The sequence below is a fragment of the Struthio camelus genome, chromosome 7 (genome assembly GCF_040807025.1).
Source record: "Struthio camelus isolate bStrCam1 chromosome 7, bStrCam1.hap1, whole genome shotgun sequence".
Classification (NCBI taxonomy): Eukaryota; Metazoa; Chordata; class Aves; order Struthioniformes; family Struthionidae; genus Struthio; species Struthio camelus.
The window spans coordinates 169,670-186,115 of record NC_090948.1 but is presented as its reverse complement, the minus strand read 5'-3'; the positions used below and the strand labels follow the sequence as shown (position 1 = coordinate 186,115).

General features: G+C 44.1%; 1 protein-coding gene across 2 annotated transcripts; it reads left to right on the top strand.

Annotated features, from left to right (window-relative positions):
• The first annotated feature begins 577 nt into the window (after positions 1-577).
• Positions 578-15,215, top strand: TCTN3 (tectonic family member 3). 2 transcript variants are annotated; one of them, XM_068951265.1, is made up of 13 exons: positions 578-612; positions 998-1,110; positions 4,910-5,040; positions 5,376-5,484; positions 5,560-5,678; positions 6,368-6,403; positions 6,808-6,882; positions 7,143-7,268; positions 8,249-8,344; positions 8,596-8,693; positions 9,305-9,470; positions 10,263-10,400; positions 14,298-15,215. In XM_068951265.1, the coding sequence occupies exons 4-13, from the start codon at positions 5,445-5,447 to the stop codon at positions 14,514-14,516; spliced, it is 1,113 nt and encodes a 370-aa protein (XP_068807366.1). In that variant the 5' UTR covers positions 578-612; positions 998-1,110; positions 4,910-5,040; positions 5,376-5,444; the 3' UTR covers positions 14,517-15,215. The 2 variants fall into 2 exon arrangements, with proteins under 2 accessions (XP_068807366.1, XP_068807365.1); XM_068951264.1 differs by lacking the exon at positions 578-612 and having other exon boundaries at positions 711-1,110; positions 9,287-9,470.
• Positions 15,216-16,446: the final 1,231 nt, after the last annotated feature.

The following is a 16,446-nucleotide window of genomic DNA, read 5'->3' as shown; positions in this document are numbered from 1 at the left end:
ACAGTAGGTACGCATCAAGTTCGCGCTGTAACGCTCAGAGCTGCACGGGCCCGTGGATGTCATCCCAGGGCTGCAGCCCGCCGCGTGGGCTGCCTACGCGCCTGCGGGAGGAGAGCAGCAGGCTCCCGCTGCCCGGCCGCGCGGGGCAGCAGCCAAGCCCGCTCCCTGCCCCGCTGAAGCCAGGCGTCCTCGCCAGCGCCTCTGCCGCCCGCCGCTCCCGCGGCCGCCGCCCCCGGCAGCGAGCCGCCGGCTGCCCAGCGGCGCCCGCGACCCCCAGCTCCGCCGCCGACCGCATCGCGTCACGGCGGGGGGCGGCCCGGCCCCTCGGCCCGGGGCGGGCGCCGAGGGCTGCCGCGCATGCGCGGCGCCGCCCCGCGCCTCAGCTGCCCGGCCCGGCCGGAGGGGCGGCGGCCGCGCTCCTTAGCGACAAGGCGACGCCATGAGCGCGGCCCGGGGGCTGCTGCTGGCCCTGCTGCTGGCGCCGCTGCCCGCCTGCAGCCCCGCCGCCCCGCCCGGGGCCGCCCCGCGCCCCCGCCCCGCCGCGGGCGGCGCCGGCGGCCTGCGCGACCCCGGAGCCGCCGCCTCGCCCCGCCCGGCCGGCGGCAGCAGCAGGTGGGCGGGGCCGTATCGGGGGCGGGGCGGGGCGGGGCCGCTGGAGGGCGGGGCCGCTGGAGGGCGGGGCGGGGGGCGGGGCCGGGCTCCCCCCCGCCGGCCGCCGCTGGGGGAAGGACCAAGGGGAGCTGTAACATGCGGGCGCTCAATTCCGTTACTACTTCTTGTTCCGGGACATTAAGAGCGGTTTCTGGATATACGAATAGATAGTATCCACAAAATTACTGCGGTGGAGAGGGTTGCTTTCTGGTTATCAGTGCAGTTGCACAATAACTTATGTTAGCAGATGGAAAGGAACGCTGTGATCTTTTGCGGGCATTTAGTAATATAAAATAAGAAACTATGCAGGAACAGCCTCGTTAACAGTCTGCTTGTGGTCTGCCAGCCAGGTGTGCGTGGAAAAGTCGCTCATATTCAGATCTAACACCCCTTATCCTACTGACATCGTCACTGCCCCTGGTGGACGTGCTCTGCTCTTCTGTGTGCGGCCGGATGACTGTAAGTCACCCTGCTTTCCATGCACTGAATTCATAGATTGCCTCTGCTTAGGGAATCTCTTTTTACAGGTGTATGTTATAATTGTTACTAACTATTTGGGCTGCTGTAGTCCCTGAGAGACCATAGTGAATCGGGATCCCACCACTGAAGACACACAAAAAGAACGAGTTTTGTGCTCGGTTTAAGAGTAGGGTCTCTCTCTGGCTAAACAAAAATCAGCTTGTATCAACTGCTTCTGTATCGGAGATACCTCACTTGTTTTACTATGCATAGAGTTGGAACCCACTCTTGGGCATTCATCAGGGTTCATTAGGATCTCATGTTTATACACTTACTGTTTTCTTTTCTGCATCTTTTGTCTAAGAGTTTTGACCCACCGTCCCATCTACTCCTGAACTGTATCATAAAAACGTAGAATAATTTAGGTTGGGAGGGGTTCAGGAGGTCATCTGGTCCAAGTCTACTCAAAGCAGGGCTATTTTCCTCTTATCTGGTCCTGCTCTCAGCTCTTCACAGGTGTTACCTGAATGTTTCGCATACGGGGAAGAACAAAGAAACAAGAGGTGAGTGGTATGACAGGCAGCAGTAATAGCATTTTAGCCATTCCCATTTTCAGTAGGTCTCAGAGAGAAGAGTTTTGATGAGGGCTACACAGCTACTGACAGTGCCATCAGTGCCGTTCCAGCGTGCATCTTGGAAGTAGCTAAATTTTATCCCTTTCCCTTGCCACTCACAGTATCATTAAAAATAAGATTAGAAGGATTCTGGATCTGTAATCTCTTCCACCTCTTTGCCCAAAGAAAGGACCATCAGTCCAGATCAATGGCACCAAATTCTTCTGACTGTTTAGACATGCGCTTGTTTAATATTTGGGCCTTTACCTGTCACATGATTAGGCCTACTGAACAAGCCCTAAACATTTGATTGCTCATGTACGTTAGATGTAGTACATCCAGGAAAAAATGAATTCACTGCTCTCAGCCTTTTTTTCCCCATGCTTGTTTTCAGAAGAACGTCTAGGGAAAGAGTCTGTCTGGGATGAGCTGAAGGATGCTAAAGTTTTCTGCTAGAAGCAGCCTGCTCCCCTTTAGTCCTCCCCCAAGGAAGCATACAGACAGTTATGCTCCCATCAATTGACTGCGGGAGAAGCCTTTCCAGCATGGATGGTGACAGGGGCTGCCACTGCCAGAAGTGTAATCAAGCTTGCTCCAGAGACCTCCCAGAGGAGGGCAAGTGGGACCAGTCTCTGAAACTAATGAATTGTTGTTTTGCACCAAGAGGTGCTGGTTCATTGTGATGCCAATAAGGAAGGTGCTCAGTCTCCGTAAAGCATCACTTAAGATGCCATTTATTGGAGTTAACACTATAAGGAAAAAGAAGATCAGTACACATAATCTTACATCCCTTCAGATGCTGGAAACCCAAAGCTGTGCATCATCAAATGGCCCTCTGATCAGGATGCAGCAAGTAGATGATCTACACCAAGTAGATCCTGTCCACAGAAAGACTGCCCAACACTTTGGTCTTTCGAGCTCTCATAGGATTTTCCTTAAAAGAAAACTATTCTGTTCATCATTTCTACTGTCAAGCAAAGAAGAGGTTCACATGAGAACTTACTGCTGTGTCTTTTTATAAAGACAAGGACATGCAGGTGGTGTAATCACCAGTGCCAAGTGGGAACTGCCTTCAGTTGCCTTCTTCGTTACAATTAGCCAGCTAAGTTTATCCTGCGGCCAAGGGATATATGCAGCACAACACAGGCCTGAAGGCCAAGCCATACACGCAGCATAGCACGATACAGTACAGGCCTGCACCTGCCCAGGTTAACTGTCATGTAGATCACTAATTCCTTGATGTAACGTACAATGGTTTTCTGGTTAGGATCACTAGTTATCTTAGTGGATAACAAATAGATGATGGTGCACAAATTGACTGCATCTCATTGAAACCATTGCTAGCAGATACCAGGGTAATAACGTTCAAGTCTTAGTAATTCCTCTTTGATACTTCTAAGATGAAATCTTTTCTTTTTCTGCTTGCCACTGATGGCTCTCTCCATGACTGTCCTCATTCTCTCTTGATGACAGCACTCTACTTCAGCTGTCTTGGAAGTGTAAAACTGAAGTGTAAAACATCCTTTGCTTCATTCAGTCATCTTCCTTGCCTGTTTTCTGGATATTACCATCCTTCATTGGCTTTATTTTTCTGCTTTAACATGCTGTTGTTCTCTGTCTGGCAGTTATTCACAACTCTGTTGTTCCTCCAACCTTGCTAGCTCATTGCAGCGAGTGTTCTCCTTCCTTTGTGCCATCTGTGGCCAATTTCTTCATTTTGCCATTTTTGGAAAAGGCCAGTATTGCCTTTTCATAGCCTTACGCTAAGGGTGGAGTTTCACATTTGTCACGTTATCTTCACATTAAGATGCTTTTAGATGCTGTACTGACTCCAAAAGGGACAGTTCGACTGCTCAGTACATCCTTAGCAGGGACAGGGAGGGAGTGAACTGCTGTCTGGTTGAATCAGGCTGTCCTGCTGATTCAACTGACAGTTCACCGAGAGAAGAGAATCATTTCCCAGGGACAGCTGGAAATATTGGATATTTTCAGAATACATACAGTACTTTTAAAGGTATTTCTGTTTCATAAGTATATGTAAACTCTTTACAGGTCTTAGGAGAATATTGCTGCTACTTCTGCTTCCACATCAGCGGAGGAACTAATATGAGTGCATTTTAAAGCCACAGGAACCATTATCCACTAGCCTGACCTTTTTTTTCTTGTTTTCCTTGTTTATTTTTTCTTTTTTATGTTTGCTTGATTTCAGCACCAGCTGTCAATTCTTTTTTTCCTTTTTCGACTAACTTAAATAGCCTTGCACTAGCCTAGCTAGTGTGCTTTCTTGAGCCAACTTTACACTATGAGAAGGTCATATTTCAGTCTTTTCTCTTAAAAGTTAAGCAGTTTGAGTATCATAAGTTTTGCTGGCTTTTTCATCCAGTTCTCAAGTATATTTTGCATTATGGAAGTGTTTGAAAAAGTTGTTTTTACTTACAGTATTGTTGGTCTGCATTATCAAGTATTAGGCTTTGATAATTGAAGGACAGTATGACCTGTAACCCTTGAATGTAGATGTAAGACTTTGCATTTGGACATATTAAAATACTTATTGTTCAAAGGAGTTCATCAGGATGAGTCTATATAGTATGTCCTTAATCATCTGCCATTTTATGACTTTTTGTTTTAGCAGTAATAACTTAATAGCTTTTAACATTAATAACAATATTAAATACCACTAGAGCGAGCAGGAAGAGGTCACTGTGGGATACCAACAGAAAGCCTGTCTTGTTAGTATGCCTGTTCTCTATTCATGCTAACTTTAAGGTTTATCAACCCTAAGTATTTTGAATCCATTTAATGTTGCTTTTACTGAATTCACATATTAGTAATGTTTTGTCATTAAAATGTCATAGGAGTCTAACTCAAGCGTCTTACAGAAATTAGAGCATACGTTAAGATAGGTGCCTTCAGCAGTTTTAGTGCTTTTAGAAGGTGTCCTCTGTTTGTTAACACCTGTTTCCCTTGAAACACTATAGACTAGTCCTCCCGAGAGCATCCTGTTTATAGCTCATATTAGTCTTTTAGCCGCTTTACTAAAGATTACTTAACATAAGGCACTACAGAGCTTATAATTGCCAAAGTTGTCCCTTTAAAAAACATTGGCACAATGCTTACTTTTTCTTAGATATATCTTTTCTAATAAATTGATGTTGGTGGATATTTTTTTCTCATTTCAACTCTAGCAAACCTGAACTATTTCCAACAGCCACAGCATATCAAAGAATCTGACTTTTTGAAGTTTTCAGAAAAGTATGGCAGACACTCATTCTTAACACCAGCACAAGCCCAGCCATCCTTCTCTGCCTTTTACCGGGTGAGTTGAAAAACCATAGCAACCGGTTTGAAAATACACCTTTGCTACAGCTATTTGTAATGAAGCCTCATGAGCGCAGATTGAAAGATTCTTCGTGTATAAATTTTCTACCCTATAGTCCGTATTGTTGCTCTGTTCTTTCCCTTCCTTGCTGCACAAAGAGAGTTTCTGATTAGTTGTGTTGTATTTTAAACTTTGGACAATGCTCGAGACAAAAGTGGCTCTATACAAAGGAGATGTATAAATTTGTCTCTCTGCCCCGATGCCTCACCTTGCATTTGGCCTTAGTTTTCCAGAGTCACTTTGTCTGTAATTTCTCCAAATTATGTTTTCAGGCTGGTGATCCAATCCTAACCTACTTTGATTCGTCATCTGTACTGAGCACTCTTAGACAGCCAGTAAGGATGGGAGCCAGTGGACTTTGTGTTGATGGAAATCCTGCTGGTTAGTAAAGAAGAAAGCATTTCTTAGGGTGGTTTGCGTCTGTTTTCTCATGTCTGTTGTCATCTTTTAACTCAGGTTTCCTGGACAGTAAAAGCACAAGCTGTACTCGGTTTTTTGCCAACTTGAGCAAGAGCTGCATCACTGACCCTGCCCTGGATGCTGCCTCTTATTACCGTGACTTCACAGTGCTAAAGGTGTATGTCATTTTTTTGCTTTTGGTCAACATCTCATTTGCTTGATTTTTCCATTGCCTTCCATTGCAGCTTCAGCTAATTGGTAAACTAAAGGTGATCTGGTATGAAGTGCCCCGATCTCCTGATTATTATGGCCTTCTTACCAGCAATCCTGTTAGAAATGTCCCTGCTCAGTGATAATCCTGCACTGCAAACTACTTTCCAATAAATTTCAGTTATTAACAAGTTCTTAATGCATTTAACAGGTACTTTAATTTAACAGGTATTTTTCTATAGCCACGGAAATGTAGTAGGGAGTATTGCAGTGATGGAATTTAACTCATGTTTTCGGGGCTTGCTTTGCCACTGAAGCAAAAACCTTACTTTTTCTTAAACGGAAGCTGAAGAAATGAGTTGATCCCAGAAGGGGGAGCTGCGGGAGTGGACCACAGATGCTGATATTTCAAAGTATCTGCATACAGCAGGTCATTAGCAGGGCCAGGAATAAAAGTTGTCTTCTCTAGTTCTAGAAGGGCTTTCTCTGAAGCATGTTTGTGAATTCTAGATCACAAATATATTCCAAACGTATGGAACTTGTAATCAACTGAGTCATTGTTATCAACATAGTATCTAGGCTCTGCTTAGTGATAGCCTTATGACTTTGAGCACGTGCAAACCCAGAAAATCTGTTGGTTGTTTGTTTTCCCCAGGTTCCAATTAATGACGCCATTATGCAGTCCATGCAGGTCAGTTACTTTTGCCAATGGAAATAATCTCTGTTTCTGAAATAAAGTGTATCTGGACTCTTATGTATTCATAGTAAGGTCCATGGGTTGGGAACTTGGGAGAATGAGAATGATCTGTGTCTGAAGCAAGATTTTTTGAAAGAAAGTGTGGCATTGTTTTTAGAAAAAACCCTAGGGATATAAGGCAAGATGTGTTTTAAAATGAAGGGCATGGATAGGGTTGGAGTCAGATGGGCAGGTTGTGCTCTTTCAGAAAAAAATGGGAATCTGGCACGTATGTCCCCAGATCACAGCTACAACAGGAAGGTGAAATCTGATTTGGATGGAAAAGCAATGGAAAAGAGCAAGAAAGACACGCTCCTTTTAAGCAATTGCTAACTTTTAGTATGCTTTACCACCTCCAGGTAAAGATCACCCCAGTCACACCCCCTGGAGCTCCCCACATGAAAGACAACACATGTACCAACGTTGTTTCTGAGGTATCTGAATCTTCTTTCTTTAGGGCAGCTCAGCTCTAGTTTAAGGCCATTGCCCCATTACTTGACTCTGTCTCCGATTCACAGAATCACAGAATCGTTTAGGTTGGAAGGGACCTCTGGAGATCATCTAGTCCAACCTCCCTGCTCAAGCAGGGTCACCTAGAGCATATTGCCCAGGATCACATCCAGACGGCTTTTGAATATCTCCAGCGAAGGAGACTCCACCACCTCTCTGATTCCCCTTTGTTTTGGACTTTCAGGTGATCTATGAGATAGAATTCAACAGCACCCATGGGATTCAAAGTGTGTCTGTCCAGTTCAAAGTCACCAACATCACTGGGAACTCAGGATCTTCTCTGCAGCAGCATTTCACTTTGCGCTTCTGGGTCAGTGCCCCCATATTCCTTGAGCCCTTACCAAGCCTGTAATAATAAAGATTAGGGCAGTGTCATGACAGTACCAGCTCCCTGGAAAACAGGGCTGGCAGTGGAAGGAAGAGGGAGCGCTGTTCTGATCTCAGGTAAACCATGTAAGTAGAAAGATTCAGGCTTATTGCAAGCTTGTCTCTTGTGCAATTTGCAATTGGCTATTCTGTTCTGCCCTGTTTTTTTGTGGGGGGGTGGAGTGGGGAGGATGAGATCAGGGTCACCGGCATGGTCTTGTGAAGGACAGGGTTGGAGCTGGCTAGCGCTGTATCCGAGATGTTCAGTGTTTGTGAACAAATTTGCTATAGTAATTCCAGATATTTATTAGCCTTGCCCTTGTAGCGTGAATAGGAATTACTTGGTAAGGGGTGGAAATCTGGGAAATACTATGGTACATTGAAGTTCATACCAACCTTCTCCCATAGGTGCAATGTAACGTGGGGTAAAGGGTGACCTCAGGGACTGCTAACTGGACTGTGGAACCCTGCTGAAGTTATACCCAGAGGTTCTCCTCATAAAACAACGTAGAGGTGGAATCTGCCATTCAGAGTCAGGGTCAAGGCAGGGTTTGTTCTGCAGATCATCGCCCTGACTGTGGAGCTGCCCAGACTGACATGTTCGCTTCCTTCGGGAGAAATGCTGAGCAGTATGAATTTGATGTCTCAAGAATTGTCCTGGTAGTGCCCACGTTTCAGGGCAGTGACATTTAGTTTGCTAGCTCCTGGACTGGAGATGAACTTGCCAAGTAAGGAGGATTTGGAAACAAATAATGGAGGTTTTAGTAGTGCATAAAGTCCAGTTGTTCCAAAAATGAGTTACGTTTATATTGTCTGAGAATGTGAGTTTGTTTCTTAAGGGATGAATGGATCTGACTGGTAATGTTTTCCTCTTTCCTTGTAACATTCTCTCCTGCCTTGGTTCTCCCTTTTGCCTCTTTGTAGACCAGGACTCTTTCTCGCACCTTGCCTCGAAGTGGAAACCCTGGCTACATCACTGGAGCACCGCTGTTGATTGCAAACAGTGGTGCCAGGCAGCATGTATCCTTTCTGCTTTCACGTTTTCCTTGTCACTGGGTTTATTGACTTCTGATACTGTACTGTCTGGACTTTTGAGATTGTACTTCAGTATTACAATTGCAGCGTTTGGCAGGCCTTTCAGTCAGGACTGAATCACAGCCCTCCGCTAGGGTTAAGGAGAAATGTGTGGTGTAGGAGGAATGCAAAGTACAAGCTGGGGTGTCTGATTATGCTTTTGTTGGCTTCTTGACGTGCTTCTTGACATCTGTCAGATGACCATTTTACAGAGCCAGGCTGATGGAAGTTGCTCACAGTTCCTCAGGCACACAGTGCAGTTTGGTAGAAACATAAGGACAGGATGCAAGCTCAGGTAAGAACGCTCTCTGCAGTCACCCTCCCTAGCACGTTTGAAAGGCGTGGACTCACTTGCCACTTTTTCCCATAGCATCCCTCTCACTGCTGTGGAGCCTAGGTCCTTCCTCAAGGTAGCCAGTTGAATTCTACAGATCTTTCACATACTTCTAAAAAGACGTGCGTATCAGAGGAATGGGAGACCTGTAGAACAATTTGGACATAGTGAAGATCTGGGAAACTTTGTTTCAGAGCAAGATTAGAGTTTGTATTTCAGGAGTGAATTATAATGGAACGTTGAAAAGTAATTTTTTTTGTTTTTGATAATTTGGATCATTTTTTTGTTGGTGACGGGGCAGTTATCCCTCCCCCAAGGTGGTAAGATGGTTAAAGAGCTGTTAGTTTTCCTCATCGTTTGTTATCCTGCCACATTCTTCTTCTCCCTTCTCATTTCAGAGAGGCTTGGAACTTTGTCCATTCAGTACTGATACTTCCATAATTATTCTGTTGACTCATTACAAGAGCAGAAAATGCTGCAAAACCTTCATTACTGAGGAAGGATGTTTTCTCTTGAGATTGATCTCCTTTCTCTTTGCCACTTTGTCAAAGCAGGTGCTTTCTCGTTTCCAGCCTATCCCAACTATTGCAAGAAAGTGACTGTAGTCACATCCAGCAGAAGTTATATAAGGCACTCCAGGGGATGAGCAGAGCAGAGGACCTTGCTATAATCGGCAGTGCTCATTCAGCTCGGGCAGAAGAGTGGACCACCATTCTGATTCAGAACTGCAGTGTACAGGTAATATGAATGCAAAGAAAGCAGCTGAGAATATTTTTCCCTTTTTCTATCTCTATTACTTTAGAGAGAGTGGTCAAGGAAAAAGAAACAGCTGCTTCCTCTGGGCATACTGTCTTTGTGTGATGATCCCCACTGACTTTCATTAGTCTTAATACCCATAAACAGTCTTCCTTATTGTGGTTCACATTATTAGGATAGTCACCTTTTACTAAATAAACAAGGAACTGACAAATTTAATATCTCTTCAATCATGTTGCAGCCATTTAAATGGGCAAAAAGAGTTTAATACGGAATTCAGTGTTGTACTACCAAGTCTCTGACAGTCTTCTAGAACTAATGCTGCCTTTCCCCTTGTCATTATTTTGATGCTTATATTATTATGTTACTACTTGAATTTGTTTAACCGTTGACTTGCCTGAATGAATCATCCTTTGTGATTTTCTGGGTTTTATGGTTATTTATATATTGCCCAACTAAAGTTAAGAGCTTGCAATTCAAGTGCTTGTGTGGGAGGAGATTTCTGTTTTGATCTATCGGGAGAAGGACTGACAAAACACAAAATCTAAGAGGTAGATCTAAGACAAATTCTGTTCAGAAATAAGATGTCAATAAGGCAGACATAGCTCTAAAAATAAACAAAGAACTGACCAGAAGTTATGGGGCTGGTACTGAAGTGACTGGTTGAGGTTCTGTGATCCGTGCTACGCGAAACATTACATTTTATGACCTTAGTGGTCTTTTGTCACCTTTAAACCATTACATTAAAATGTCTGGGGTCCATTTTATTTTCAGGCTGTGAATTGTACTGCTTGTTGCATGGTTCCTGTGACCCTGGAGATCCAGATATTGTGGAGTAAGGAGGGCCTCCTGTCCAACCCACAAGCTCAAATGCTGGGTGCACGGTACTTTTATCAGTGTCAGCCGCTAAAGGTATGGAATTACAAACCCGTCTCTCATGCACAGAGGTCGTTAAATGGGATTCACAAGTTATTTAAGAAGCAAAGGATCAAATGGTCTTGATGTTACTGAGCTGAGGCTTACTGAATTTTACCAGTGGTTTGGCTGCAATGGCAAGGGTTTGTATTTAACGGCTCCATAGAGGAAGGTAGTTTTATGGTCTTACTAGTACTGTCCTCAGTGAGCTGGACAACTGGAAAAGGTACCTTCATTCCAGCCCCAGAACGCCTCCTGCCACTTAAGGACTCAAACTTGAAGCACCTAATTATGCTCCATAAGGGTCGTAGTTAAAAAAGTTCAATAACTGCATGTTTATCTTGTTGTCTCTTAGAGCCTTGATACAGCATTCGATTTGACTTGTATTTCACAGGCTCCATAGCCTGCTGATAATCTGTGCAAGAAGATATTTCTGTTCCTTTAGTGGTTCTGAAATCACCAATGGGTAGCTGGGGAAGAGCTTAATGCTGAAAGGCAGTAGAGCCCTAGAACTAGGGGGAAAGATTGTGAGCCAGAAAGCAGGTTTCTAAGAGCAGATTACAGGATGTCAGCAGGAAGGTGGTGCTAAGATGACTGTGAAGAAGGAGAATGAATGCTGTTCTTCAAGTGTGTGTCAGTGGATCCGCAGTTTTTGGTGCGAGGATGGATTTCTGAGATGGTAAATCTGTTGGGCTGCACAAATATTTCAAGCTTACTTCTGTGCAAGGGCTTTAACAGGGAGCTGCTGACACCTTTCCATGGTGCTCTCATGACAGTGAGATATGACATGTCTGATCTGCTGCTACTCTTTGAACTTCAGACTCAGTCCGAAAAAGATTTTATATTCCTTGGTTGGATGTCTCATGGTACCTCTTCTTCCTCCCTTATTGCAACATGTGTGAAAAGAATATAGTAGGCGAACGTTCCCCTTGTAAACCATGTTGCCCAGAAGCAAACTTACCCCCGGGATAGCTTCTAAATATGAGCTGTTATATGGCTCCATCGACATAGCTTCTCTCTGAGGGGAGATCTGCATTCCTAATAAGAGCACAGAGTGCCTATCCCTCGGTAAGGATTAGCCAGTCAAGAACTATGAGACCCAAATTTCATCTGCTTGAGCAACTGATGCTAATTACTTTAGGGCTGGAAAGTATGTTGCAAAGCAAATGATAAGAAAGCAAGTTTATGGCAGCAAGAAAAAGAAAACACCATTAAAATCAGTACTGACTTCATTAGTGGCAATCCACAAATTGTCAGTAAAGACATTTTGGCTGGCACTAACGGTCTTAAAAATTGCCTTTATATCAATCTTGGGAACAGGATTTTTGGCACTGTAAGCCAACAGTGGTGCCAGTGTCAAATGCTGATGTGTGAAAGTGAGAGGAGGCCGAAGCAGTGGCCAGATGCACGTTCAAACAGACACGAGGCAGGAAAAGAAAATTCACTCCTATAGGTGCTGTCTGAACTGCAGACACCAAAGTCAGGGAGCTGGAACATAAATCTGTCATAAGCATCTCTAGCAATGGATGAGAACCTGCTTCTAGCTGTGACTGATTTCAGAGCCATCTAGGATCTCCTGATACACATGACAGGGACCTTGGCTACAAAAGTGCAAGAAAACTCACACAAAACCTTTGGTAGCGAAGGCAGATTAAGTTCTGGCCTATTGTTTCTAACGTTGTGGGGCAGTTTGCTTTCCCCTTGCTTATGCTGATGCAACCATTTGTGCAGTTACTCTGTGACCCGTATCTCAAAACTGATCCATGTTAAAAATTGCTTCCCAAGAAAAAAGAAGAGAAAAGGTTTACAAGATGGGCTTATTTTCTTCATCTAGATACTGAAGAACGACTTCCTCAGAAGTACAGGGGAAAAGGCTTCTATGATCCCTAACCTAGGGCCATAATCGAATACTTACATAACCTCGGTTTCAGGATACTTTTATGAAGAAAGGTACCAGTGAGTACTAGACTCAGCAGGTGCATTTGCAGCCATTTGTAAACAAACCAGTGAGGTCACCAATGCTTGCTTCTATATTGTTTTACTTTTAAATGAGGTCACTTCCTAATTTTTGCCTACAGATTCTGTATCACAGAACTCTCCAGTCTTTAGAGAGGAAAAACTTGCCAGTACCACGCCGTATCACTGGAGAGTTGCCTTAGTGACTAACTAGAATACACAGAACCCAGGAAGGAGATCCTGGTTTTTGGTTTGTTTGTTTTTACACCTATTCACAACATCTGATCACAGTTGTATTTGGACTTTGTGAAAATACAAGACAGTCCTAAATTACGTAGAGCTACACAGGAAGACGCTGGAAGGTGCTTGCGGCTGCCTTCTCCCAGCTGTGGAAGAAGGGATTGCTGAGTTTGAAGGTCAAGAGACAAAGCTAGAATCGTTTTGAGGCTTCTTGCTGACAAAGGCAACTCTGTCTACTATGTGTTTACTCATTGATTAGAGAACTTATATCCATCAGGAACCTCAGTGTTTTTCTCGTGAGACTTGTGAATTCTGTCTGTGAGCTTTTCCAAATGCTTCCTGCACCACTTTGCCCCAAGGCAGTCAATCTGACAGAATCTGACAGAATCTGACGTTGGAAGGGACCTCTGGAGATCATCTAGTCCAACCTCAAGCAGGGTCCTCTAGAGCACGTTGCCCAGGATTGTGTCCAGACAGCTTCTGAATATTTCCAAGGATGGAGACTCCACAGCCTCTCTGGGAAACCTGTTCCAGCACTCAGATTGCTGTCATGTTCTCAGGAAAGTGAATGAGGTCATGATGTAGATGGGTTTAAGGCAGTGGAGGTGCAAAAGGAGGCATCCTGCAAGTAGACTCCCTCTCATGAGGTTATCAGTGCAAAGCAGAGAAGGAGTGGGAGTGAGCTGCTCTTTCAGCAGTAGCATGATTTTAGATCAGCCCAAGCTAGCCATGAAACTCCACAGAATTCAAGGAGCGCACGCGTTATCTGTGCCTTACAGTCGTCTGTAGACTACTGTAGAATTCCAGTCCCCTGCTCCGTCTTTAGCGACTGATCTACCGATCTTTGTCTCCTTTCTGAAATAATATTCTGAACTGTGAAAGAGAAATTTATAGATGCATTGGATCCCGGCTTTATTGATCAAACCATTCTGGCAGCCCTGTTTCTGGCAGCAATTGCATGTTCAAAGGGCCAAGTGATCTCGTCTCAAATGTTATAAAAAATAATGCTTGCATTGCTTCTGTTTGTGTAATCAACTAGCTGATATGCCATTCCCCTGACTAGAAGGCTTACTCTAGCAGAGCTTGAATGACTATTTCCATTTTGGAGGTGTGGAAGACATAATGCCGAGTAACCACTGATCTTTCCTGAGCCCTGTGCCCTGGACTTACCTGCTGAGTATCAATTTTGGGAAGGAGGAGCTACTGCAGTAAAAGTTGTAGCTGGAAAGGTTAACTCCCACTATCCTAAGGACATCTTGCCTGCCAGTCATCCACAGTGGGTCTCCACTGGCAAATATATGAAGGGGAGAGATGTTTACCTATCTTATAACAAATGCATTCCTCAAGGTGTTCTCACCATTTGCATTTCATCTGGCAGTATGGAGTCCACAGCTCCCATGCTCACTACAGGGTCAAAACAGTCCTTAATCTTTTGTGTTGCCTTTTGGTAAAAGCTCTCACAGGTTTCCATCTTAAAAATGGGGAAGGGCACTACCATGAAGGTAGTGGGCTTCCTTTTTCCCCGCTCAGATGTTTCTCTGTACCATCCATGATTGATGGAAACAATATGCAGAAGAGGATACAAGCAACTGCTGATGGAGCACACCAGCTATTTTGAGTGGCCGTTAGAGAACTAAGCTAGAAGACGTGTCTTATGTCAGGTATGCTGAACTCTCTGTGCTTTCCTTTTTGTTACAGTTCCTAAGCACGAGCATGGTGCCTTTGACAACTGTTGTTACCTTCACGGACATGACAGAATGGCCAGAACCTCCACGTGGCCAGCCCAAGACATACTGGAAACTGCCATTTGACTTCTTTTTCCCATTCAAGGTGGCACTGACTGAGGAAAGAAGTTACAGAGGTGATCTGGCTGGCTGTCTTTTGCTGATTCTAATACTGTCTAGTCTCTGCTTCTGAAGGGATTCAGATAGATGGGGCCTGTACTTAAAATTCTGTAAGTGTAGTAATACGTTCAGGATATGATCCAGATCATGGACTTTTCTCCTCAGGTTCTTTTACTCTGCCTATGGTATCTATGTGCCTTCTGTTCTTGGAGTAAGCCACATGACTAGCTTGTCACGTGGCCTCTCACACCCCTAATTCTCCTTGTGTACAATCTGCAAACCTCATTGCAGTGAAACTCATCTCTGCCAGGAGGTGTTTTATGTATGAGGAACAGAGGAAGCGTAAATGATTATTCCATGTTCCCAGAAACTAAGAGGGCTCTCTAACCCAAGGAGCACGGAGAGAGGAGTGAAGTTCAATCCTAGGATTTGGAGCTGTGTTTATGCAGCTTGCCATTAGAGAAGTACCTCACTAAGTGAACATTTAAAATATGGAATAATTTGTCTAGTGAAGTCTCCCAGGGGCCTGAATTGTTGTTTTGTGAGTAGACGTGTCTGGCAATCACCTCTGAGCTGTCCTTGTTACATGGCAACCATGCGTTTGTGTCAGTTTTTGACTCTTACTTTTGTATGTCTTTTCACATACAGATATGCAGTTGAAGTTGCCTGCTTTTAATCACTGTATTAGCAATAGTGTTATGTGAAGCTAAGTAATTTTCAAGTGTCCTACCTGCTGAAATAAACTGAATTTTACAGCTGTTTGTCAAGGCAATTTCCTTTCTCATCTTTCCTTGTAGAAGCAGGCCTGAATATAGTATTCCCTAGTCAAACAGGGTTAGGATACTGCAAGCCAGGAAACACTGTGCCACGGCTCTAGGTTGGAACTGAACTGATAGCCGCCGAAATTCTACATGGTACCTCAGAGAGCATCGTGAACAGTCTTAAAGAGCAAAAGCAGTTATTTTAGGAGTCTGTAGGTACAGCAAGAGGCTAACGTTTCCTGCAATACTTTACTTGCCTGTGGCTCAGTATCTGGGACCACGATGTAATTTTACTGGTTTTAAAGTTGAAGGGGATCACTCTGACTATCTAGTCTGACTGCTGAATCCCATAGGCTAGGAAAACTTGCTCAATCATTCCTGCAAGCAATGGTCAAACTACGTCTCTTTTTTAGAAAAGGATTGATTATTGATCTTAGATTTCTTCAAATAGGGAAAAATCTGCCCATATAATGTCACGTGTTCCAGCAGAATTAGTAGCAGGCGAGAAAACCAGAGAAATCTGGCCTACCTGTGAGGAAAAGTTTTGGTTCCTTTTGTAATTACGCTGTGCTTAGCATGACTTTGTTGCCTTTCATCATTACAAACGTAAACAGCACTGTACAAAAAGAAACTGAAAAATTTGTAATTAGTCGGGATATCAAAGGAAATAACCTGGATAAAACAAATACATGGACAATATACAGTATGCAAATCAGGGAGTAACTTCATATATGTAATTCTGAAAAATTAATTCTGATTCTTTGCATGGCTTGGCTTGGACAGACTTCTGTGCAAGCGTGTCTGTTGCTTCTGGGGCAGCACATCAAAGTCAGTTTGGATACATCTGCATCCTTGGGTGTTAGATATGACTGGTGGTACCAGTAGAGCAACAAGTTTTTATTTTAGATATAAGTGGATTCTCGTTCTACCTGTAGTGTGCCTTTCCAGAGATTTTAGCAGAACGCACATAGAATATGTCACGTGTCCACTCATGCCGCTAATTTGTGGAATCTGGGAAATAACGTAGAGGTGCCAGTAACTACATTGATCCAGGGGCTGTTTGCACAAACTTGCCAGACCTCATGCTGCCTAGTGCGGCAGGATGCGGCTTGAATGAGAAGGAACTAGCATCTCTGTTTTCTGGATTATTGTGATAGTTCAATCAGGGAATTACAAAAATGCGTTCATTCTAAGAATTGTGAATACATGGAAGTGCTATAAGAATACATCATCTTACCCTTG

What these genes read in the sequence shown, in the direction of transcription:
- TCTN3 (XM_068951264.1), top strand. Translation starts at nt 5,445, where the DNA reads ATGGGAGCCAGTGGACTTTGTGTTGATGGAAATCCTGCTG. An exon ending in ACAGTGGTGCCAGGCAGCAT is followed by an intron (nt 8,345 to 8,595) that starts GTATCCTTTCTG and finishes GACATCTGTCAG; the next exon opens with ATGACCATTTTACAGAGCCA. An exon ending in ATCAGTGTCAGCCGCTAAAG is followed by an intron (nt 10,401 to 14,297) that starts GTATGGAATTAC and finishes TTTTTGTTACAG; the next exon opens with TTCCTAAGCACGAGCATGGT.